Raw genomic sequence first — 27211 nt, 5'->3', positions numbered from 1 at the left:
TTGATTCAACTGAGCCTCGCTCCATCCCACCATTGAGGCTTATTATGACTAACTTAATTGTGACTGAAACATACCTTAATTTAGATAGGTCTATCTAATGGGTTCGTTATCGCGTTGAACTTTAATTTGATCTATTCATTTCAATTCAGCTCCAAATCAGTTCAATTTAGTTTAGTTCAGCTTTATTCAATTCAGCTCTAATCAATTCAATTCAGCTCTAATCAATTCAATTCAGTTTAGTTTAGCTCAGCTCAGCTCAGATCAGCTGAATAAATCAGAAGAGGCCCTAAGCGGGGTTTAAGGCACAAGCAGCTAACCCCAAGTCCCCAATCCCATAGGATCTCCTTCAACAATCCAAGGCTAGAATCACTCAATAAAACTACAAAGAGCAACACCTGAATGCTCACATCTACCACCACTCATCACCTCCTTTGCAGAGTTCTTCATCCCCTCCAATCTCTCTCCTCTCCAATGGCGCGCGCCATGACCCGCGCCATCCCATTTTCCCTAAAACCCACCTTCTCAAAACCCCGCTTTCTCACTTTTACACCACCCCATTTCAGAGCTAATCCCTCCCTAAAATCTTCACCCATTTCTGGGTTATTATGGGTAGGAAATGAATTTAGCAATGGCGGAGGATGGAGGGCTTTGAGAAGGCCTGGAATGAGTGTTTACTGCGGCGGCATCGGCGGCAGCGGTGTTGGTTTTGGGGGTGGGGAGAGAGGGTATAGGAAGGTTAGAAGGAAGGTTGTGAAGAATAAGAAGAAAGCTAAGGAGTTGGAGCTTAGTGTTAAGATTCTTATTGAAGAGGGTTTACCCAATGACCCTGAAATTTTGGTAATTGTCTTTTCTTTAAATCTATTTTAAGGGGTATTTTAATCCATTATCTTGTTAAATGTTGATTGCCTTTTCTTTGATTGTAATTTTTCATGCTTTATAATGTTGAATGAGATATTTAATTAGTCTTATGATTGAATGTTATTGTTATGAATTATGACTGATGAGCAAAAGTTGAAAGGGGGTATTGTACTCATGTATCTTTCTTGCAATGTACAAGAAAGTGTTGCTGGGGTAAGTCTTTGTAAGTGGTGTGTGTTAATGGTATGCATTTTTTTTTAAAATATAATTGCTCTTTACTTCGAGAGGATTGGCTAGAATCGTTGTGTGTTGTCAATTGAATAACTGTAATCTTGTAGAAGTTTGATTCTAGCCTATGTATTCAGAGCCGTGTTCTGAATTCTTGAACTAGCAAAGGGCTATCTTTTTATTGTTGTTGAAGCTTGGCTGAAGCTATAGCTACTAAAGGTTGTATCGTATCTAATATAGCTTCCATTAGCGCTAAAGTTCTACTAAAGTTTCATCTCCAATATATTGAACAAGGGGTGCGTATTCAACAGAAATTTCAAGATGAATTTTCTTGTCAAGATTATATTTGTGTTTTTAAAGTGAGTCATTCTTTTGAGCAGGAAGGGGGATATTACAGTGCGCAGGAAAGTTTGTTTTTTGAGATATAGCATGGTGTTTAGGATGAGGAAATTTGGAGTGTGAAACTGTTACTGATCACATGACTATATTGGGTATACCTAAAGGGGTGATCAAATCCTTCTGTTTGTGAGTTAGATTTTTACCATCATTTCCATCCTATCATGTATGCTAATCTTTATATGACAGTTGATTTGGTGATAATGACTAGAGCAGAATTGGTGAGCAATGTCATTCTGTTTCAAATAAGATGGGAAGAGAAGAGCTATACTTTGGTGGGTTAGTTTGGATGGGAAGACAAAGAATTAAGACTGGGGATCTTGCTGAAAGGCTCATAATCCAATAGATCAGTTATTAAAAGGGGAATGAATTTGGATCAATGTTTTGGATCTAGTTATCTCTTCTAGTTTCTAAATCATTACTCCAGATTCAAATTTGGTAGGTGGCAATTAATTGTGGTAATGAGAATGAATTTGTATGTAATTTTGTAAGGAAAAGTCCTATGCCATTGCCCATGTTAATGTTAGTTTACCTCAAAGTGTCTTTTATCTTCATACATTTTCGTCACCATTCATTCGATTTTTTTGAAGGAAAACACATGTTTGTGATGGGGTTGCATTGCCATGGACATCAATGAAATACTTTCCTTGCAGAATTATATATAAATTGGTTCTCATTATCTACATTTCTTACGACTTACCAAACAGCTGTAAGATTTTCAATTGGTGACTGCAAGACCTGAGAGGAAAAGAAACCTTTTTTTTTTTTTTTTTTTTTTTTTTTTTTTTTGTGGTTCTGAAGTTTGAGGAAGCTCTGCTTTGAATGCTTCTTTTGCTTTGGAAAAGTATGTTGTGTACCAATAAATGTCCACCTGCAAAGCTTAAATTTTTCATCCTCTATCACTTTTGGGTGGAGGGAATATATGGTAATAGCCAGTTAGAATTCTTAGAAATTTCTGAACTCATGAAAATATGAAGTCATATTAAATCAGGTTGCTTCTTGCAAATTTTGCCTACATAGTCATGTTTATCATAATTATGATTTCTGGTTCTTTTGTCAGTTTATCCTTTTAATCCTTTTCATTTTGTAGAGTATTTCTGAAATGCTCAGGCTAAATGCTCCGATGGCAATGAAGTTGGCATTAGATGGACTGAACAGTTCAGATTACAAAACCAGAGATACAACAATAGATGATGTTGCTGGATATGAAACCATTGAGCTGTCTTTACTTCTATGCAATGATGAGTTCATTCGACAACTTAATAAAGATTGGAGGGATGAAGACCATGCCACTGATGTTCTATCAATGTCCCAACATATTCCAGAACTTAAGCTACCTATTGTAAGTGATGATAAATTTAGCTTTTGAGTAAAATCTTTATGGAATTTCTTTTGACCAGTATGTTCGTGTTTCAGCTTATGTTAGGTGATATTGTGATTTCTGTCGAGACAGCTGCTAGGCAAGCAGAAGAACGTGGCCATACACTACTTGATGAGATACGCGTTCTTCTGGTTGGTTCTACTTTTGGTTCCTCCCCCATGATTTGGCTGTGATGATTTTTGCCTTAAAAATTACTGTATGCTGAATGTGAATATGATTGGTAAAGTTTTTGCTTCTTGAGTTCTTCAAATTCACTGCTTCTGTAATGAACTAACATTGGAATTGTTTTCAAAATGCGATGCTATTTTTGTCGAATCTTCTGGATATTTTGAGTTGTCAGAATGTTCACTATGCACATTTTGTTGATCCTGTGCACCCTAGACAACATTCTGTATGCAGGTTGATTTTGTGCCCCATTCCCATTAGAAAAGAAAAAAAAATTAATTGATCAAATAGTGGGGGGGGGGGGGGATGATGATAATGGAACAGCTCTCTCTTTTTCCTTTTGGCATTGATGTATGTTTCATTTAAAAGCATTAAATATTTAAATCCTATGTTCCGATGTTCTATGAGCTTAACTGGGATCATTTTCAGGTTCATGGCCTACTGCATCTTTTGGGTTTTGATCATGAACTAAGTGAAGAAGCAGAGGCGGAAATGGAAAAGGAGGAAGAACTACTTTTGAAAAATCTTGGCTGGGAAGGAAAAGGGTTAATAAAGAGTGCATGCGATGCAGAAAATAATGGGAGTCTTCAAGTTAAAGATTCTGATGGTAATTCTAATCTATTGCTAACCCTTTTTCCTGACAAATATGAGCATATCAGTCTGCATGAATGCATGTTTTGTTCATTTTTGAATTTTCTTGTACTAGTCTGCAGTGATGAGAATCTTACACGCTGATTGCTAAAAGACAGGAAGAAAGAAGGCAGTCTTCGATTCTATAGACCGAAGTTCAAATATATTTTCTGTGACATGGATGGTGAGATTTATATTGCCACTTCAAATGTTATTTTTCTTTCTTAGTTTATCGTGGCTAATACTTCTTCCTGAAATTCCTAATGTATAAGGCACTCTGCTGAATAGCAAGAGTCAAATTTCTTCTGCAAATGCAAATGCTGTCAGGGAGGCATTGTCAAGGGGTGTTCAAGTGGTCATTGCCACCGGAAAAGTAAGAATTTATGTTTGTTAATTCCTCTATCTTTTGCATGTCTTTAAGTAACCTGTATCTGTCAACTGCATGTCTACAACATATTAGATGAGGCGTGTGATAATTAATAATACTAAAATGTTAGATATTGATATGGATAATTAAGGTGGAAATGTGGAATATATAATCTGCCTTCCAATCTTCAGCTGTTAGAGTGTGGTAGACACCTGATGACTCTTTTACTGAGGGTTTTTTTTTTTTTTTTTTTTTTCTTTTTTACATCTAATGTTGGCACTTGAGTATCTATTGGAGTAAAGGCCAAACTTAAGCCTTGCTACTGAAGTAACGATGGAAAAACATACGCTGAAGATGAATGTGCTTTAAAAGTGAGTGAGGCTAGGCCCTTGTGGCATTTTAAACCATACAGGCTTTATGCATTAATTTGCTCAACATTGCAGTATAATAGTATATACTTCCTTTGTTTCTCAATATATGCATCATATTCCTCTTTGGGATGTTTCACATTAGGTGCATCATTTCTTAGGTTTTATGTCCGAAATTACTATCTTGTCCTCAAAATAAGTGGGGTCCATCTCTCTACTTTTACTTTACATACCATAGTTAAAGCTTATCACATGAACAAATAAATGTAAATCTCTCCATTCTTTCTCCTCATTGGTTTGTGTGTCATTTCTCTATGATGCATCAATTGAGACAGAGGAAGTAGACATTGGATATTCATGATTTTCATCTGTAATTCTATATGGCTTTTCTATATCTTTTACACCTTAATCTTTTTGTTGGCTGGGTAATTTTGGGTTTTGCCCTGTAAATTCCATTCCATTTTGGACTTGGATTTGGCTTTTCAAGTTATGAATTTTATTGATGTCATGCTTGTAGGCTCGTCCTGGTGCCATAGACACATTGAAGACTGTTGATTTGGTTGGAAGAGATGGCATTGTCTCTGAATCATCACCAGGTGTTTTCTTACAGGTACACCTCAGTACTTGTCTCGATTTTATGGCATTCCTGCTGACATGCTGTAACTTCTGTTTGTTTATTCCTGTGAATATTTATCATTTGTCAATTGAGAAACTTGTGTCAAGTGTTTACCTATTTTTCACTAAGGCCCTGTTTGGTTTGATGTAAAATGTTTTCATGGAAAATGAATTTTTCATTTTTTCCCATTTTCCTTTGTTTGGTTTGTTTAGGAGTGGAAAACAATTTTTCAAGGGTGGAAAATTCCATCCTTAATGATGGAAAACATTTTCCTTCCAAAAACAAGGGAAGCCACATTTTCCTCTCTCCTCCTTACCTCTTTTTTTTTACTTCCCTCTCATTCATCCTTACATTTCCACTCTTATTTTTTATTTTTCTTGGACTTTTCTTGTATGCAACCAAACAAAGGAAAACTAATTTGCAATTGTGTTTTTCCTTGAAAATATGTTTTCCATGAAAACTAATTTTCCATTGAAAATGTTTTACATTAAACCAAACGGGGCCTAAATTGCAGTCTTTGGTGCATGGTCATATAAGTCCTGTTTTAGTTCCAGGCTATATAATATATGAGAAGACAAACGTGCCTCCACTTTCTCTGAGCTGACCAATCTTCAGAATAAAATTAGAGCAGATTTGTGTTGGAAAAGTATAAAAGTAGGCATATAAATAAAATGACCTTCAAACTTGATTGTCATTTACCGGTAAATAAAAAAAGCTTATGTATTAAGATGTACTCTTACCTGAAAACAAAATGGAATTTACAATTTATTTCGTCTTTGCTGCCAAGTCAGGAAACTCTGTGTTCTCGTATTGGCGATATTAAATAGCTGTTCTGATTTCCGCCCAGGGATTGCTTGTTTATGGAATACAAGGCCGTGAAATTTTAAGAAGGAATTTGGACCCAGATTTTTGCAGGGAGGTATGTACTATCTTTCAAAGCTACCTCAAAAGTAACATAATCTGTTGTATACTTGCATTAGGTATTTGGAGGATTTTGATGATAATGAAAATGCTCTTTTCTTCTAAAATTAGGCCTTCTCCTACTCTTGGGAGCACCAAATCCCTCTTGTTGCATTCTGCGGCGATCGTTGCTTAACATTGTTTGATCATCCACTTGTAGACTCACTCCATAGTGTATACCGTGAGCCAAAGGTACCTGGCAGTGATGTCAGCTTCTGTGTACAACATCATCCCCCGGGATTTATGCATAAATTAAGTTTTTTGCTAGGGAAGCTGATATATATATATATATATATATATATATATATATATATATATATATATATATATATATATATATATATATATATTTTTTATTGAATTCCTGCAGGCGGAGACTATGGCTTCAGTTGATCAACTGTTGGCTGCTGCCGAAGTACAGGTAAGATACTTGAGCTTCCCATGAATCAGGTACTATGTACTAAAGATAAAACCTGGCATAGAATCATTGTAGGACTAATCAGAGAAGAAATGCTTTTGGCCACAAGAACTAGCTTATACGAAGTAGATGAGCAGGTCTATTGATGCATGCGGCATGGTGGGGGCTAAATGTAATTGGTGCCTTGGGATGATGGGAAAGAAGCAAACTCAATAGTCTCATTATCCAGGCAACATGAGAAAACAACAATATCTAACCATCCGTGTAGCTAAATAAGATGTTTCTTGTAGATAAGTCACATATACTGTTTCAAATTTCCCTTTGGAAACTAGTCACGTATACTATTTTGGGAAGTTTGGAAAAGTTGGATTTAACAAAAATACTCTTATATTGAGTGTTGGTTAGAGTGTGGGAATGACCCAAATTGTTAACCATCATAATGGTTAAATAATATGACAATTATTTCTAGATGAAGGTAATGTCATAAGAATCTATAGCACCCGGTGTCATCCACGAAACTGACATAATTGCATTAATACTGTTATTAAATTTCTGGAAATAGTCAACTCTTGTCTTTGATCAATGTCTTCCAGATCTGTCTCACTTTCTGACTTTGAATAAGAGGCATGTACCTAGGCTATCTGCAGCTTACTTTAGTAATTAGAAACACTATACAAACTCAACTGTAGTTAGGGAATTCAGACAATTATCCCTTATTGTTTGAACGTTTTCGTTTTGAGGCTGAGCATGATTAGCTACCACGAAAAAATCCACAGGATACAGCAAATTGCAGAAATTCTTTTCAATCGACACGGTTGTATGCTGGCATTGATTATCCTGTGAAAAATACGCTAGAGAGGACATTCTCAATATTTCAATAAATCCATCACATCTTCTAGACATCATAGACCTTGGCTAGTTGTAGTGGACTGTGAGCTGGTGGAATATACAGTTTTATTTGAATCAGTCTAACTTGAATTGAATAGCACCTTTTCTCCAGAATCAGGAATAGAACCCAAGAAGTCCTGTTGCATGATAATCAACAGTCCTGGAAGATCAGTAAAATTCCATCAAACAGAATTTAAGTCTAGTTAAATTAGTGACCTGGCTAGGAAGAAAATGGTAGTTTCAGATTTGCTGTCTTTTATTCCCTTCGTTATACACTTGTACTAATCTTTTGACTCCTGCAGAAACTGGTGTTTTTAGACACTGCTGAGAGAGTGGAGACTGCTATAAGGCCATATTGGTCGGAAGCAGCCGGAAATCATGCTAGTGTTGTTCAAGCTATTCCAGACATGCTTGAACTTGTTCCCCATGGGACTTCAAAAGGAAATGGTGTGAAATGGCTGCTTCAACATCTGGGAGTATCAGCGGACGAGGTATGTCATCAATTTATCATTTTTCTATGCTATACAAACTTACAAAGCCATCATCAATTTATCATTTTTCTATGCATAGTGTAAGGGGACTACCACTGCAAATCAACAATAAGTTTTTGTTTGAGGCTTTTTACTGGGAGCTTCTGATAATTCAATCAAGTTGACCATAAATGGCAAGTACTTTTCACCTTTAGAAAACAAGTAACATGAAATAAAAATTTAGATAGGCTTTGGTAAGGGCAACCCAGCCAAATTCAGAAGAGGCCACCCAAGTTCTAATGTTATGACTACTTGAATTTCACATCAGCGTATTTTTAGGGTGAAAAGAACGAAGCCATAGTCTATAATAAATTATTTCACTTTAAGCTATCAGCTTTTACTTTCTAATTTCTATTACTACAGTACAGATGGTTCTTTTTTCTTAATGCTGTTGTCACAGAGCTAAATCATTTCAATTAATTATTTCTAGATTATGGCGATTGGTGATGGGGAAAACGATATTGAAATGCTCAAGTTGGCTAAACTTGGAATTGCTCTTAGTAATGGAGCAGAGAAGACAAAAGCCGTTGCTGATGTGATCGGTCTTAGCAATGATGAACACGGAGTTGCTGATGCCATCTATCGATATGCATTTTGAACTTCTTGATGAAGAACATAAGAGTGATGGCATTATCTATCATAACTTTCTATCCTTCACATTCCCATTTTTATGCTTCCTTCATAACATTGTTGTATTCATTCTTTGATTCCAACAAAAAATAGTCCAATATACCTATTGCTAGGGTAACAGATACATATACATAATTTCATTGATTTAGGATGCCAAAGTTTTGTAATGTCACACTTGATAATTTTTTTGGCAGCGTCAACCTTGAAATGAATACATTTTCCCCAACGAATTTTATCTAATTGTTGCTCATTGCATTCTATATGAACCTCACTCGAGGCTGCTGTCTCTTGTACTTGAAACTTCGAAATATTGATCAAAGTTAGACTATTGTCAATCTCTAAAGAAAGATGAACCTGATAGCAATGCACCTTCTCCAAAGAAAAATAGTACATTGAACTGGAAGTAATCATGTTGCAGAATAATGTATAATAGTATATATACTACATCTGTTCTTTTTAGTAACAACATTTTTACACTGAAAAAATGTGCATTGGCAAACATGAAACTTCAAATGTTGCGACTGACAAAGAATGAAGTATATGGGAGAAGTTACATTTTGATCAACTCAAGTCTTGAGCAGTACACCAAATTATAATCGTCAATTGTGTACAGAGGCTTTTGCTGCCAAAACAAAAAAGCATTACCAATCCCAGCAACAACACGATAGGCATGCCTAGCAAAATAACATCAAAAATCATCTTCTGTAGTTTAACTAAACTTTACAACAAAGGCTGGTATTGACAGGCCAATTTTATCCTTCACAATAAACTTCTAGTTTACGATGGTATCATCACAAAACATGCTTAATCAGATTACTTCATACAGGATGTTTTCACTTGGAGAATCTGATAGCAATTTGTGACGCAAGCTCAATTATTCATATTTGGAAGCATCATATTTTGCATGTCTTGTAGCACATTCCAGAATAGTTTTGTCAGCGGTAATGAAGTAAGAAGAAATGGTTGCTGCACACAGAAATTATGTTCGTCACAAATTGTACAATAGGGCGTAAACAAAAATAGCTATAGTACTAGTAGTACAACAAACTGCACCTATCCTTTTAAAGTTAAAATGTTACAGCAAAAAACACTATCCTTTCTTCTTTGTCAATATTAAGTGATATTATAATCCTTGTTAACTGTTTCTCATACATGCCACAGAAATGAGGTGTGAAGTGTTTGATTCAAAGGACCAAGGAATCTACTAAACTAGACAGATATATGAGATAATATATCACAATTATAAAGCTAGATGAACATTAAAAATGAAAAGTTAATAGGTTAAATAATACATTATACTCAACATTTGGAAAATGTAAAATGATTTGAGATGCAAAGCTAGAGATAAACAATTATTTAACAAGTGTTACCTGCAGATATAAGGAGTGCCTGTGCACTATAATTAAGGTTGGCCTTTGCCCATGGGTTGACTCGACAACCACCTATCTGTAATTTTGAAAGAGGTACAAAATCAACAACACAAAAAAATTGATACGCACGAAACCACATTATATATGCACTGTTTACTTTGTATAACCAATTGAGGCATCCCATGCCCATTGTCATGTCTAGGTTCAACATAAGGGATCAGGAGGAGGGATTTTGAAGGGTGTTAATCCGGTGGACTGTACCAGACATAGTAAAAGTGCTTCAGAAAAAAATGCTTCCAGTAAATCTAGAGTATTTAAAATTATAGTGATTCTTAACCAAGTCTTACAGCTAACTGCCTTAATAACACTTCCTAAATCCAAAGCTCATAATAAAACTCCAATAATATTCTTATTGGAAAAAAGTGAGAAAGAGAGGGTGGGGACTTGGAGGGCTACCAAGGAGAGCTCATATTCAGCTCACCTCAGTGCAGTGCGGTGCAGTGCAGCACAACTTAGCTACATGAGTGAATGTGTGATTGAGTGAATGCGTGCGTCCATGAGTGAGTACAAACTATGTGATTTAGTTTATGCATGAATAATGAACGTGTGCGTCCATGAGTGACAAGAACAAACCAGAATAGAGATGTGCACCTTCATGAGTGACTGAGATTGTGAATGCTTGAGTGAGTGATTAATTTAGTGAATGCTTGAGTGAGTGATTGTGTGAATGTGCATTGTGTGAGCAGTGTGTCGCAATGAGTAGTGACATGTGAGTAGTGAGAGTGTGAAAGTGTGTGAGTTAGCTTCGTGTGTGCACTACTGTGAGTGTGTGAGCAAGCGAGTATGTTAGTGTGTGAGCAAACTAAATGGAATCACGAGTAAACAATGTCCAACAGAAATTGAGTGATCATTCACAATGTGTAAACAATGTGTGAGTGAATGAGTGTGAGTGAGCGAGTGTGCGAGCTTGTGAGTGATTGTGTTTGAACAATTGAGTGAGTGTGTGAGAGGCAGTGAGTGAGACTGAGTTTACGTGAGAGGTTGTGAGTGAGAGTCTGTGAGCTAGAGAGTGAAAGTGAGTTTGTGTAAGTAAAAGCAACATTAGAGCAACATGGCAGAGCAGACTAGTGCAGCATCACCAACAAGTATGCAAACCATTGTAGCAACAGCAGATGTGGAGCAGTAGCAGCACACCACACACAAACATGCACCCATATGTAATTTTAAGTCAAATGACACCAAAACAACAGCTAGCAGACCAACAAAGCAAGAACAAACAGCAGTTATAAACCAATATACAAGTAATAACTCAATAGCAGTAGAAAAATGCATTAAATTTTAAAACAGGATACATGGTTCTAGAATTCAAATATGCACATAAGATCCACCTAAATCTATTACTCAACAATTTAAAAAAAAAAAAAAAGAGGCACAACAAATCCACTTGTTCTATGACTTTACAAATTCATAAAAAAAAACAGGCACATCAGTTACAATCCACCTTATAGGTTATGGAACCATTGAGGTGGCAACCGCTTACGACTGCCTCTCCGAAGATGCGGCCCGCCATCACCACGTGGCACGTCATCATCACCATCATTGTAGCAATCATCACTGCTACCATCGACTTCTATAATCATATTTTTTTTTATCCCACAATTTAAGCTCTTCCGTGTATGACTCAAGATAATCGTGTCCGTTAGAGCCACGATTATCGACAAATCGAATTTGATGATAAAAAAACTTTGAGTTTGTTTCCATCCAAGATCTAGTCAGGTTCGACTTGGTCGAATTGTTTTGCAACAAGATGTGGTTTATGATGAACCATAAAGTTGTTGCAAAAGATTGGGCCAAGTCAAGTTACGAAACGTTTATCGTGTTTAAGCTCATCTGGAAGAACCCAATTGGCATAGGGTGTCCAGCAAATATTATTCAACAAAACAGTGATATTTGCTGGACACCCTATGCCAATTGGGTGCTTCCAGATGAGCTTAAACAGGATAAACGCTTCGTAACTCGACTTGGCTCAATCTTTTGCAACAACTTTATGGTTCATCATAAACCACATCTTGTTGCAAAACAATTCGACCAAGTCGAACCCGACTAGATCTTGGATGGAAACAAACTCAAAGTTTTTGATCATTATATTCGATTTTTCGATAATCGTGGCTCTAATGGACACGATTATCTTGAATCATACAAGGAAGAGCTTAAATTGTGGGATAAAAAAATATGTTATGATCGCTATTGTTACTGCTATAGAGTTATTACTTGTATATTGGTTTAGAACTGCTATTGTTACTGGCTTACTGCTATAGAGTTATTACTTGTATATTGGTTTAGAACTGCTATTGTTACTGCTGCTAACAAAGTAGTCTTTATCAATATGATTTTTTAACAAAGTAGTCTTTATCAATATGATTTTTTAACAAAGTAGTCTTTATCAATATGATTTTTTAACAAAGTAGTCTTTATCAATATGATTTTTGAACATGTATTACATGGAGACTCTTTAGGATATGGTAAAGCAGTAATGGCTAAGAGAGACTGATCTCAGACTTTCAAGCCCAAATTGCAAAGAAATGATTATATAATTCCTACGGCTCAGCTTAGTTCTATTCTTAATTTTTCTCAAGCGAAGATGGTTATCAAATTCTCACTGGAATAAGGATTTCAGAATACTAGCTTAGTTCTATTCTTAATTTTTCTCAAGCGAAGATGGTTATCAAATTCTCACTGGAATAAGGATTTCAGAATACTGGCTTAGTTCTATTCTTAATTTTTCTCAAGCGAAGATGGTTATCAAATTCTCACTGGAATAAGGATTTCAGAATACATCCACTACTAGAATAGATGAGATGGGCTTAGAGTATATACGCAACCACAAAACTTCTTTACAGGATCCAGGACTCTCACTTTGGTAGGTGGGAAACAAGATAAGTGATGGCTATTAGTTTACCACCTAAATTCTAGACAACCATCTCTCTGGAAGATCTATTCGCTCTATCAACAAGTTAATATTGAACTGGACATAGTGTAGTATAGAGAATTAGCACTCAATATTTAGTCTTGCATATTGCCCAGATTAGATATATATTTTGTTGTGATCAATGTCTTCCTCAATAATGAATGCTATTCTATGTTATTCATTGCTCATTGTACATACACCCTACTATCAACATAAGCTTCAAGCTCACAAGATTATAATTTTAACATCTTTTGATTCCATTTTTCGACACGAACCCAATAAAAAAATATCATTGCCCCATATGCAGATAAAGAAAATTCCTCATCATATGTCCTAAAAAAATTCACTAAGGGCAAATATATGATCATTGATGTTTCAGTTTTTTCGGGTTCAATTCTAAACGCTTCTGGGTTTTCAAGTATACATAATATAATTCACCCACTAACTTAATTTCATGAAACTAACAACATACAAAAACTTGAAAATTCCAATAAAATAACAAATTAAACAACAAAAAATGAAGACAATTATGAATTTAAACACATACCACGGTAACAGTAGCAATAACAGAAGCAATTGCTGCCGCTTTAAATCCAGCTCGAGTTGCCTCTACAAAAATAAACCCAGAAAAAAAAAACGCAAAATTACTCACCCATATAAACAATTGAAATTCATAATAAATAAAAAAATTGAAATTTATTAATCAAATTAAAAACCCAAATCAAGAAAAAGATAAAGAACAAGATCCGAGAATACCTCGAGCACATTCAGCTTTAATTTGATGGGGTTCAAGAGGAGCAGGAATCAATATAGATTGGCTGATGTTGTTGTTGATGGAGTTATTTTTTTGACCAGTAATTGCGCTTAGAATTCCCATTTTTGTCTCTCTTATTACAGAAATTCGATTTCTTCTGTTGTAGCGAATGAACTTGCCAAAGGTTGAATTTGGTTTACATGTTCTCACCTTTAGAAGGTGAGTTGTATTTGTTCATTAATCATTCCCATGGATGGCCAATTTCGGTGGGCTGGTATGACCAAATATTATACTACTCGTGTTAAATAATAGGCCGCATCTCTATTTTTGATCTGTAACTAATTATGACAGTTTTTTAATGCATTATAACTTATGTATAAATTGATGATTAATGCATGGTTTAATGCAGGTCTTAATACATTGTTTAAGACATGTCTTAATGTATTGTTTCAGTTTCATATCTCTTGATAACATTTGACAGTTAATGCATTGTTACTTAATGCATGTCGTAATGCATTGTTCAATGCACGACTAAAGCATTGTTTAGTGCATGACTTAATGCATTACGGAGTATGCACCACTAAAGCATTGTTTATTGGAAAATATAGTGACATACTAGGAGTACTATCTTTTATATATGAGAAACTCCTCATATGATAAATGAAAGTGGAGAGATGAAACATAAGTTCTATCTTATCACTTTAGCAGAGTTATTATTAGGTGTCCATTTTCACATAATCACAAACACTTTTATACATTGAATTACAATAATCTTACAAGTTATTGTAATTGTTCTTCGTTGTATCTCCTGAGTAATTTTCGTGATACACGGTTATAGTATATGGTCGGAATTATACTTTTGGGAAAGTGATCTTGTTCACTCCTCAAAGATTTTTCCAATAATTTCATTTCCATTTCTTTGTGAGGAGAGTTTTTAAATGGCTAAAATAAAATTGTGGCCATTGTAACTGAGTGAATCATAACCCTTCAATTTATAAAATTCATCATATCCATCCATTTAGTTTACTTTAACCCTTATAAAAAAAACTCAATTTAATGAGATAAATAAAAATTTCAAATTTTTTAATACTAGAAAATTTGGTGGAAGGATGAAATTTATAATTATTTTAATTGATGTTTTCATTTTTTTTTTTAAAATTATCTTTAATGTCAATCGATTGGTTTCTTGAAATTTCCTATCATCTTCTATATCTATCTCGTGGAATATGTTACGAGTATACGGTATACCATGCAAAAATGATGGATTTTTGGTAATATACAATGCTGTAGACTAGGTATATTGTTGATAAACTATAATCCGTTGTTGTCTTGTTGATTTTTAATGGAGATGAGGAATCCTTTGAACTTTAGAAATTGAAAGTATATGCATCAATGGCAAATAAAGTTCAGTTTTTTTTTTTTTTTTTTTTTTTTTTTAGAGAAACTGTAACACTGTTTTTTTTAATCATAATCAAGAAAACTGTTTTTTTTTTTCATTTTTTATTAAAAAAATAAAGTCAATTGGATGAATGGACAAGATTGAATATTGAAAATATAGGGCCAAGATTAAAACTAAATAAAATGGCCACAATTTTATTGTAGCCATTGAATAGTCTTCTTTCTTTGTGACCCTTGTTTACTAGAAAATTCCCAACAAATATTACACTTTTGTACCCATGATTAATAAAACTTGTTTATCATGGAGATGAACTTATATTTTCTCTATTTTTGATCGATAAAGGTTATTCCCTTAAGTTTTAATGATGCAAATACAATACGAGGGTCCAAAGAAACTCGGTTGTAGTACTAAAATCTACAACTATTACATTGATATGGTATAGTTGTATAATTTTAGGTTTTCAAGGTTGATTATGATTCTTAAGCTTAAAAAAATTGGATTTTTTTTTTCAAGTCCACAAATGAAATTGATAACAATAGATCTTGAATACCTCTCCTCAAGATTTTATGTAGTCCCATGGTTGGTGTTCATTGGTAAAAAGTACTAGAACAATAATTCTAATTCAACATTTCAATTTAAAAACACTTTTTTCCAATTGAATATGATACATAAGGATGTACTTGTATTAACAAACTTGGAGCCTAATGTGGGTTAGTTATTTCGTGTTCGATGTTGGAGTCAAGGCCAACTCTTAGACACGTTTTATAGTTAATTATGTACTCGATTAACGAGTTGGATTTATAGTACATGTACTTGCTATTCTTGATAAAAGTCTAGTTAAAGTATGCTAGATTAACGTCAACCTCTTTTCTAAATTGGAAAGATATACTGTATAAGTAACCTTGATCGTGTTCTTTTTTTATCTAACATATGGAGTATTAGACATTTAGGAGATCTAAATACAAGAACTTCAAATAAAAAATCCGAGTAACATAGATTTATAGCACCGTTCCCCTGGCCAGCTTGAGAAGTTCGTCTTACAAAGGTCTGATTACTCTAACAAGACAGAGACCGAACCACCAAAACTAAGGTCACTTGATTTGATCAATGGGTAGTATAATTTTCAAACTGACCATGACAGATTAGAATTGATCATATGTAAATATGTAATCCTTCTTGAATAACTGTATTACTTGAATTCAGATTTCACGGAATTATCACATACCTCACATTCAAGCATTATAGAAGACTGTCGATTTTGCTAGGAACCCTCTCCTTATCATTAATTCAATTAATTAACCTTGACAATATGAAAGGCTTGATAGCCATTTAAATAAATAGGCATTTGCAGAATTACAATTATTATTCCATATTTGAAAACATAAGCCGCTGTATGGATCAACCATCTCCAAGATCAACGCAAACAGTTCATACAAAAAATTAACACAAATTCTTCAAGGGAAAAAGCACAAAGGATAATAAATAGTTCACGATAGAAAGCCAATCCCCAGTATATAGAGAAGCAAATCCACACCAAGCTCCTTTGTGTACATCAAATATGTAATTATCAACCTACACAGAAGATTTCAACCTTATTCAGAAAAAGCAAATTGAGAATGAGACATGATAAATAACAGATTTTATACTAGTATTATACTCTTTACATTTCACAAAGAAGTTCGAAATTGACTTTGACATGATTTATTAAGAGTAAATTGTCAGTGGAACTCTCAGTTGAATAAAATAGAGGAGCATCGTCTTTTTAACAACATTTCAATTTGGCTACAAGGAACTTCATTGTGACACGGAGGGAATTTATTATCAACAAAGGTGCAACGAAAGCCGGGGATAAGAACGACATATGTTATTCACAAAAACTTAATCTCCATATTTGTAGTTATGTCATTGTGCAATTGATGTTAATACAAATTGCCAAAATTAAAAGACTTCAGCATGGAAATATGACTATACATGGTAGATAGTTGTATTTCACATGATCACATTGACATAAAAGTATATTATGTACTTAAAATTAGCACATACTCAGGTAACAAGGATTGGACATACCAAACTATTTAGAGACCCTGCTCAATGAGATAATCACCCAGCCTTTCAACAATCATGTTGCACTGACCAGGAGTCACCGGTTCATCATATATACCAATAACAAAGGCCATTCCGGTCTTCTTCACACAAATGCCACCTGCACCCTGTAGTATGTATGATAAAGAAACAATAAGGACCAGCTTAAAAATGATACACTCTGTAACTGAAGCACAGCTAGATGTCTCACATAATGTACACACAATACTTCAACTAATTGAAGATGCCTCTCTACTACTATGAAACACAAAAAGTAGTGACACAAAGAGCGAAAATGAGTATCACTATATTGATGTGTTGTTACAAACACAATTACTGCAATCAGGGGCCTTGAATGAGGAGAGAATTATGCCAGGCATGTAAAAGATATAGTACCTCGAGGCTGAAGGAAGGGCAACCAAACAAAAATTCAAGATTAATCAATCCTATTTGACCACATTCTTGATATTACGAATAATAATATCAGATTGACTAGCCCATATTGACATTACACTATGAAAGACCTACCAAAAGAATAATAAACAAGGAGATACAAGGGGCAACCTTCATGCCCAAAAAAAAAAAAAAAGAAAGGCTAGGTCCTGACCATAGAATTTTCCCACCCAATCAAACTCCAAAATTATTTTGCAAATTGCCTTAATTATCGTACATTCCACTTTTCACAAACAAAAACCATATAGTCCCTCCGTCCCTAAATTACATTCCTACTTCTAGCCTTTATTCCTCATATAATAGAGAGAAGTAGGAATGTAATTTAGGGATGGAGGGAGTACAAGAGACATTCCTTAAAGGACTGCATGCAGGTATAGCAAAGCAATTATTCATGTTTCGGTTCACTTAGGAAACGAAACCATGGAATAGTGGATAGAGATACAGGCACGCATAACAAACTAAGCAAGGGGAACCATCAAGCCAGTAACAACATCGACCCGAAAATGGTTCCAGAACAATCAATCGTTACCTTCTTGCCACGGATAACAGCCCCAGGTTCCCCTTGAATAACCATGTACTTGGTTCCACCAAGGTAAAGCCCGGTGGGTGCGAGGGTTCCAGGCTCATCAAAATCCTTGGAAATAGCAGCGATTTCATCTGGTTTGAACTGCAATATCAAGAAACATAAAGCATATGAGCACAATAAAAATTCAAACTCCATAAATGTATATTTTCACAATTTCACGTCATCAACAAAATAATGCCACTCTTCCCTAAATTCTACTAAAACTACTCACAAGATCTCATCATTTTATCAACTCCTAAATATCACACAATTCTTTTAATGAATCAGTGGTCATAATCAACCCTAAATTCCACTATTATTCACTGAAATCATCGACAAAAGAAATACAAAATCAGCACACAATTAAGCTCAAACCCAGAAAACAACCAATTAATAGTTAAAAATTAGAACCAAAATTAATAATCAAAATTAAAACCGACGCATCAAAGGAATCGATGAAACAAAAAATACCCAGATGATAAAAACATCAGATCAAGCAAAATCAATCAAACCCACATGAAATTAACCACCAACTAGATCTATGAATCAGATTAAATTCCCAAAAAAATTAAATTGATGAAGAATAGACCTGAGGAAAATTGGCACTTTGAGCCCAGACGCTGCCGTCAAGACCGAGAATAGCGGCGGCGGAGAGGTGGTTATTGGTGCCCTCGATCTCGCACATCAAATGGTCATCGACGTAAGTTTGCCACGACATTTTTGCTCTTCTTCTTTACTAGAGCAGATTCAGTGAAAGAGAGGAGAGAGAAAGAGTGTGTGATAGAGAGAGAAATGACGAAATGTGGAAGAAGAAGTAGGTAGATGGGAGGGACTGAGAAAGGGTAATTTTGGTCTTTTTTAGATTGGGCTCTGAGGTACTATGGCCTATGATTTTCTGTATATTTTTTTTTCCTAATAATAATTTTTTGGTAATAATAAAAAAAAATTAATACTCCAATAAAAATAAAAAAAAATAAAAAAAAAACGCTATTATTACAAGATTTTGAGATTATTTTTGTTATATTCATAAATTTTGAAGTTAATAGTATCAATTATCAAATTTGTTAGAGCTCTCTTTAGCCACTTGATAAAAAAATTAATTGGTTGATTAACGCATTAATGATATGATGTTGATGGTGCAGTTAGCTTGATGGTGGTCGGCCATTCTTTGATTAATGAGTCTCTAATCTATATTTTTTGTTTCATATATATTACGTATTAGTTGTGTGTCAGATTCAATTGTTGGCTGACATTAATATAATGGTCTTATGGTTTTGAATTCAAAATTAAAAAACTTGTTAATTTCAATTTAAACAAAATGTGGTATACTTTCTTTTTAGGATATGGTACTCGGACCAAATCATACGAACATTACGGAGTAATATGTATAGACGTATAGTAATTACTTTAGCGCTTAAAATGGAATTGACAAGCGGTTTTCTATCTTTTCAATTTTTCATGACCTATATTATTTTGTTTTGAGAAGTGGATAATCCATTTTCAGAAGATGACCATTACGGAGTACGGAGTACCATTTAAGATTTGTAGTAGCCACGACCCATTTTTTAGCTACATATGCTAGTAAGGCGGTCTAGTCATGGGTTTCCCTTATTATACGATTCACCAGGATAAAAAATGGAAATGGTCTAACCTTAACCTTTCATTTTCTCATTTGTTTACATCTCATTCCCCTTTCCTACAATCATACAAAGCAGGCAAACACTTCCTTAAGTAGTTAAGTTGTTCTCGTTTAATTTTAATTGGTTAATGGTAAGACTAAAAAATTGCAAATTTGTACATTTTATTTCCCAAAATTTGACTATCCAATGGTAAAACTCTCGTGAAATTTTAAATAATTTCATACCAATATCCATCACTCGTAATTCATTTTATAATTTTTTTTTCATAAAAAGACTTTTCATTTTTCAATATAAAAAAATGTTGAAAATATTATCAACTACTCGTAAAATATTTCTTTTTACTACTACTAATATACAATCAATTGCACATTGTACGTGAAACAATTAAACTGTTTTTTTTCCCTGTGTTTGTACCTTTTGCTTGAAATTTTTTCAGTGGAGGCGGATGCACCATGCTTGGTGCATCCGGTTTTCTTTTAAAAAAAGGTGGAATGAATATTTAGTTATTCAGTAAAGAACATATAGTTGTTTTATAAAGAACATATAGCTATTTTATAAAGAACATCTAGTTTTATATGGTTTTTTTTTTTTGTAAATCTAAAGAACATTTGTAATATTAGTAAAGAACATGATAATATTAAAGAACATTATTCATATAGTAAATGTACATTTGGTATAAATAACCATGTATGCATATAAAAAAAGTACATTTGGTATAAATGATCATGTATGCATATAAAAAAGTACATTTTATTGAATTATAATGCATATTGTACTATATTCTAATGAACATATATGTTATAATGTTGGTTACATATAAAAAGTACATTGTATTATTTGCATCATGTAAGTATATGAAAAAAGAACATTTTACTGTATTTTAATGTACATTGCATTATTTGAATCTACAACTTTTTCTAAAATTGTCTATTTGCTTGTTTTTTTCTTCAAAAATGGATTATTCGGAAGATCTTCTTCAAGAACTTCATTTTATTTGTCATCTTGAACAATTTTGGACTCAAAATTTCGAATTTCTTGAAATTTTGTTTGAGGTTTGAGGAATTTAAATGGGTTTGAAGTTTTGTTTGGAGAGAGAAAGTGAACTTTTGGTAAAAAAAAATATTGAAATGATTTGTAATTAATGTATAGTAAAAAAAATAATTATAGTACTATTTATCTATTTCATTATACAAAAAAAAAATAATTATACTATTATACAAAAATAATATACAAAATTGTTGCACAAAAATCTGATGTACATTATAAATGAACAATATGTTCTTTTATGTATATGTCCATGTACATTATAAAAGAACACTATGTTCTTTTATATGCCCATGTACATTAGTATATATCTGCATGTTCATTCTACCTTTTTATACTTTGGAGCGGATGCACCATGCGGATCGTGCATCCGCCTCCACCAACCAAGCTTTACCTTTTGCTGGTCATTTATTTCCATTCCTTTTTCTTATAATCTCATTAGTTGGGCCAACATATTTCACAAAATTTAACAATAATACACAAAAGGAATCAACATTATTGTTCACTAATAGTAGATCTTATGATCAGAAAAGTAGTCAATCATTAAAACAAATGCCATTTGCATCATATTATTTCACACACTAAGTTGATGCTGCTTTGATTAACTTTGCCTTTAACAATACTAAAAAAAAAATCACAAAAAAGTTGCCAGTTCATAACATTGATTTCTCACTCTGAACAAGAGTACGTACTTTCAAACTTTATAGTAAGCAAATGTGCTAAGAATCATAAGAATCAATACATCATGATTCAAGATTCATGATAATGGCAAATAATTCATACAAGAAACACCAAAACCTTTCCTGTCATAAATCTTATGCCAGACAATCTAACATTTACCCCTTCTAAGGAGCGAAAAAGAAAAATAGAAAACAAAAGAAAATTAAAATGCCAATCCCGAGCAGCAATCCACACCAAGCTCCTTGTGTATGTCAAATATGTAAATATTAACCTTCAAAAGAAATTTAAAGTCTGTTAGAATCAGATGATAGCGAAACAAAATTGACTGTCCACTATATATCAGTTTTTTTTAATATACTACGTAAAATTTTTCCTATGAAAAGCACAGCCCAGAACACTGAGCTCCCTCCAAAGCAGAGGCAGGGAAGGATAACAAATGTTTTACTTTAATAGAACCTCCCCTGCTTCAGCTATTTCAGAAAAAGAGCTGACTGAACAGCCTGAAACATGTTTTAATAAAGATGAGAGGTAATGAGCAAGAATCGGAGGTTCATAATCCAAAGAGGTGGGTATGAAGGAGAGAGCATACCAAAATATTTAGAGGCCCTGTTCAATGAGATAATCACCCAGCCTTTCAACAATTATGTTGCACTGACCAGGGGTAACAGGTTCATCATAGATACCGACGACCAAAGCCTGATCGGTCTTCTTAACACAAATGCCACCAGGGCCCTGAAGAATACACATTACACAATGACTTACAATAAGCAACCACGAAATAACATTATTCTTTTTCTGTATAAAGTAGCTGAAGCATGAAGTCTTTTGACATTTATCTAAGGCCACAGAAATTCATGTGGTGCAACATTTGAAACAGAAGAAAAATCCAGCTTTCATTATGTACAACAGAGCACAAGACAGTATGATTTAAACAACAAAAAGGCACAAAACTTGATTAGGACAAAATTAATCATCAACATAAGCACAACCCACACACTAAGCCTTTCAGTGAGACGGCACTTGTTGGGTAGACACCCACATTTTGTTTTTTGATTGTTATTTCCAAAGGCATGAGACCTTACAAAGTATTCAGTCTGATACATTAGATTATCCAATCTACTATCTACCAACAAGAAGTTTCTAAAATTCAGTCTAATTAAGTTTAGATAAAGAAGGCAGGTTTAATCACATTGAATATGTAAAGCTAGTGAGTAGTGACTGCTCCCAACTCCATAGGCTAATTTTTAAGGATCATTTTCAGGTTGCATAGTCGCATAGAAACTTTTCTAATAATTTTCATTTTCAGATTTAACTTTTTTTGTTTCCTTATAAGCTAAGTACTATAGTAGCTGTGGTCGCTACTTTTAATAGTGGAGCGAACTTTCTGGATTTATTTCCTAGTTTAAAACAATATTGCTACAGAAAAGGGGAGAATAAAATCATACTTGTGTTTAATAATGGAGCATATCTAGCATCAAATATTGATCATAGAATTATGTTGATAGCAAGGAATTGCACTACGTCATAAATTTAACTTTTGAGGTCTTGGTCTTCCTACAACTTTGTCTTTGTTGGTAATTGCTTTTCTTTAATTACCATACTTTAGATCAATGATAATCAATCCCCTATCATACCTAAATAAAGAAGAATGCACTCCGAGACAAGTATGATCACATGAAATTCATTACCAATCAGCAATTTAGAAACACTAGAACCATCAAATTCATCAAAACAATTTAATTTTAAAGCCTGCCCATATGTTCAACTATCAAAGCACAAATCCGTAACAATAAGGTCATAGTAGTTCAAACATATTCCAGACAAAGATAAATGCTACTCCGAACTTCAGCTCACCGAATCTAATACCGTGACATCTTGAAAGAGAAAACAGGACATCTAAACATTAATGATTCCTTATGTACCAGATTCTATTTCCAAGAACACCTCTAGACCATATGAAAAGTGGCATGCAACGGGATGAGCAAAGAAAAAAACAAAACACACAGCAAAACTCGAACTCAAACTCAGATCAAACCATCAAGAATCAATCTTTATCATTCTATACCTTCTTTCCACGAATAACAGCCCCAGGTTCACCTTGTATAACCATGTACTTAGCTCCACCAAGGTGCAACCCGGTCGGTGCAAGGGTACCGGGCTCCTCGAAATCCTTCACAACCGCAGCTATTTCATCTGGCTTAAACTGTAATTCCATGAAACACAAACCACATCAAAATTATAATCAAGTCCCATTATATCAGAGGACATAAACACATAAGAGAATAACAGTGAACCAGTTACATTTCCGTCGCTTTTAATAAAAATTTGCAACAACAAATTCCACAAAAATATCATCTTTATGTATGTAATTACCCATTCATTCAACAATCACATAACAATTCCTCCGCCCTACTAATAGGATCACACATTCACACCCATATAATTAAATCAAATCAACACAAAATCAAACCAACAACAATTCCAGAATTCCTTGATCCAAGCAATTCAAATTCAACAAACACCATATACAAAACCTAAACCATGATTAAATCAAATTAACAAAACTGAAAACAAAAATCAAAGCCAACCCATCACAATTATCATCAAAACAAAATGACCCAGAAAATCAAAACATCAGATCAATAAAAAAACAATCATACCCACATAAAATTAAACCCAAATTTAATCCAAAAAACCCACCAAAATTAACAAAGAAAAAGCATAAAATTCAACCTGAGGAAAGGTAGAACTCTGAGCCCAAACACTTCCATCAATACCCAGAATTGCAGCAGCAGTAAGATAATGCCCAGTCCCTTCAATCTCACACATCAAGTGATCATCAACGTAAGTTTGCCACGACATCTTTCTTCTTCTTTGATCAGAGAAATTTCTGGGGTTGTTCTGAAAATAGGAGAGAGAATGAGAATGAGAGAAAGATGGTGAGAAATGGGAGAGAAATAGAGGGAGATGAGATTCGAATTAAGGGACAAAAAAGTTGGCGTAAGAATGAAGCGGATGGTGGGAGTATGTCAGGGTGTAAGAAGAACATATGATTTGGGTCACAAACTCCAAAATTTTTGCCGTGAATATTGTTGGTTTTTCCATGTATTTGCCTATTTTTAGCTTTTACTTTGGTGGTGGATGTTGTTGCATCACTAATTAAAAGAAAAGGAATAAATAATGGAGGCGATTATGGGAATAATCGAAGTTGTTGCTTTGACGGATCTTGATTTAGTCAATTGATATATGTTATTCCGTTTTTTATTTTTGTTGGTGGTTTTCTTTTGATCGATTGATTATGCTAAATCAAAACCAACCACTTGTTCGTGTTTCAAAAAAAAAAAAAAAAAAAAAAACACTTGTTCGGTTTACTTAACGCATGTTTATATGTGTAAATATCAATTAAGGAGTAGTTTAGTTGGTAATATATATAGCGGTTGTACTTAAAACTTGAGATCAACATAAGCACAACCCACACACTAGTGATTACATGCTTACCGACCTTATATATTTTACAAATTATTGCATGATATTATATGTAGTAGGCTAGTATTCAGTTTTTGTTGTAAGTTTAACTTATCTTCACTAATCATAATTAATGTGTTGACATAATTTACTGTAACATATTTATGTGTTTTAGGGCATGTTCTAATGTACAGAATTGAACTGAACTGATTGGAGTCGAACTGTACTGAACTGAAATGAATTATTTATGAGAGAAGGAAATTAAGAACTGAAATGAAATTAAGCTGAAAACAACATGCCCCTAGTCAAATCTAAATAATAAAATGAAATTTTTAAAGCTTTTAGTGAAACAATGGTCCTAGCAAATAATTCATAGAATGTTTAGTTAAAAGAATTATAATTAGCTAATTTGATAAATTTTAAATTTTCCTCTCTTGTGATGGATTAGAAAATATGATAGCAAATCACCCTTCATGTATGTACTAGTGCAATGGAAAAAGATAAGTATTTCTCTAAAAATGTCTCAAATATTAAGGTTTACATATGTTAGGATTGGACAATAATGGTAACTTTGTAAATTTTCAAATCTCGGGTAAAATTTGTTACCTTTATGTCGGTGAAGTAAAAAATTATAACAATAAAAAAGTTCAAACTACAAATATTATGGTAAACAAGAAACAAACACTCCTTGCTTCAAACATTGAAAAGTATGTCCATTTAATGAAATTGAAGTCATGAATCATAAGAATATAAAATGGTTGCCTTTATCAACTTTTATTTGACTACTGCATAATATATTAATACAGAACGTTAATTATATGATATATATACAAATCTATATTTACATTTATTCTTTGTTTTACCCTTTGTATTTAATTGTTCAAAATATAATATGTGTGCATGAGTTAAAATAATCCGTGTAGTTGCGTTACTTGTTTTTTCAATCAATCATAAGGAAATTATCATATTATTTTTCTAAAAGTTTGAATGAACATTAAAATAAATGCATTCATATTAATTATTAAACTCATGATCATTTATCTATTGTTATTTATTTATATATGACGATAAACATACATCAATACATCATATATGGTGGTACATACTGCCAGAATGGGCCAATTTGGTTTCATTTCATTTGATTAAAATTTATCAGCCTAGGACATGCATGGCACAATCCTCCATCTAAACCAACATCTCTTTAAATAAAAGAGAAACCTTGGCAATTAAGTGTGTCATCTTATTGCAATATTGTTGTCCCAAAAAAATGTTAATTAGTTTTAAATTCCCCCATGATTTTGTTGCATGGATTGGGCATAGGTATGATTATGCAGAGATAGTTTTTCACCTTCTTTTGTTTTTATATATTTTTTTTCACAAGGTACAATGTTTGAACCTTGATAGAGCTTTACCTAAAATAAGGGTCTATTCACAGTTACAAAACCGAATTAAACTGATTGGACTTGAACTGAATTGACTTGGAGCTCAACTGAATTGAACTGAACTAAATAGAGCTGAAATGAATATTTTATGAGAGAAGGAAATTTGGAGTTGAGCTGAACTGAACTGATTGGAGCCGAACTGAACTAAACTGATTGGAGCTGAACTGAACTGAACTGAAATTAAGCTGAAGTGAATAAACTATAAATTAGGTTGATCTTAAATCTTTGATCATTCTTTGACAAAAAAAGGTCTATCTATTTAATCACTCAATCTTCTAGTTTTAAATTTAATAATCTGAATGTGCCATAACTTTTTCCAATGGTTACTTATAGTAACTAATCTATTTTATCTAACAACTTTACAAAAGTCAATGGGGTTGGGCGCCCTCGCTAGCCCTACCTAAGCAAGATGTTGAAATATAAAAGAAATCTTTAGTCTTGTGAAGTAGACACTCGTGGTTTTTCACTGCAACACCACAATAGCATGTACGTAGTATATTTCCTTTTAATTTTTTTAACAATTTGTTTTTCATATGAGCAACGCTGTTACGAAATTTGATCTCTAATCTCGAGTACAATCCTCAATCCTTTAATCAACTAAAATAATTTACATCTACAAAATTGTATTATTTCGTATAGTTAAATTAAGCATGACAAATAGCTCAATTGCTTGAGTATTAGTCATCATCGTACGAACTACAAAGTACAATACAAGTATAACTTTACCAAAACTGATACAATGGCTTGTTTGACATCGTTTTTGGTTTTCATTTTTTTTTTCTTTAAACAAAAATCAAATTTATAAATCAAATTAATAATGATTTAGATAAGTTTGATTAATTTTTAATTCATTATATGAGATATATCATATGATTTTGAAAAACGAAAAAACTGAAAACCGCAATGATGTCAA

At 33.5% G+C, this 27211-nt stretch overlaps 4 protein-coding genes across 4 annotated transcripts; 1 reads left to right on the top strand and 3 right to left on the bottom strand.

Moving 5' to 3' along the window:
* Positions 1–326: 326 nt before the first annotated feature.
* LOC110705521 lies at positions 327–8675 on the top strand. Its single transcript, XM_021883408.1, has 12 exons — positions 327–837; positions 2573–2824; positions 2899–2994; positions 3458–3635; positions 3774–3842; positions 3931–4031; positions 4911–5003; positions 5857–5928; positions 6042–6161; positions 6340–6390; positions 7578–7766; positions 8236–8675. Exons 1-12 carry the CDS (start codon positions 400–402, stop codon positions 8401–8403), a joined length of 1827 nt encoding a protein of 608 aa, XP_021739100.1. The 5' UTR covers positions 327–399; the 3' UTR covers positions 8404–8675.
* A 158-nt stretch (positions 8676–8833) lies between these two features.
* LOC110705522 (early nodulin-93-like) lies at positions 8834–13799 on the bottom strand. Its single transcript, XM_021883409.1, has 4 exons — positions 13530–13799; positions 13321–13382; positions 9806–9881; positions 8834–9401 (listed from the first exon to the last, which is right to left on the bottom strand). The coding sequence occupies exons 1-4, from the start codon at positions 13648–13650 to the stop codon at positions 9310–9312; spliced, it is 351 nt and encodes a 116-aa protein (XP_021739101.1). The 5' UTR covers positions 13651–13799; the 3' UTR covers positions 8834–9309.
* Positions 13800–16221: 2422 nt separating this feature from the next.
* Positions 16222–18898, bottom strand: LOC110705520 (profilin-like). Its single transcript, XM_021883407.1, has 4 exons — positions 18616–18898; positions 17991–18128; positions 16994–17136; positions 16222–16498 (listed from the first exon to the last, which is right to left on the bottom strand). Exons 1-3 carry the CDS (start codon positions 18742–18744, stop codon positions 17002–17004), a joined length of 402 nt encoding a protein of 133 aa, XP_021739099.1. The 5' UTR covers positions 18745–18898; the 3' UTR covers positions 16222–16498; positions 16994–17001.
* Positions 18899–21344: 2446 nt separating this feature from the next.
* LOC110705519 (profilin-4) lies at positions 21345–24480 on the bottom strand. Its single transcript, XM_021883406.1, has 4 exons — positions 24125–24480; positions 23457–23594; positions 21981–22123; positions 21345–21662 (listed from the first exon to the last, which is right to left on the bottom strand). The coding sequence occupies exons 1-3, from the start codon at positions 24251–24253 to the stop codon at positions 21989–21991; spliced, it is 402 nt and encodes a 133-aa protein (XP_021739098.1). The 5' UTR covers positions 24254–24480; the 3' UTR covers positions 21345–21662; positions 21981–21988.
* Positions 24481–27211: the final 2731 nt, after the last annotated feature.

This window comes from Chenopodium quinoa, unplaced genomic scaffold (assembly GCF_001683475.1).
Source record: "Chenopodium quinoa cultivar QQ74 unplaced genomic scaffold, ASM168347v1, whole genome shotgun sequence".
Taxonomy (NCBI): Eukaryota; Viridiplantae; Streptophyta; class Magnoliopsida; order Caryophyllales; family Amaranthaceae; genus Chenopodium; species Chenopodium quinoa.
The sequence above is the reverse complement of the archived record's forward strand: the minus strand, read 5'-3'. Positions and strand labels throughout refer to the sequence as shown.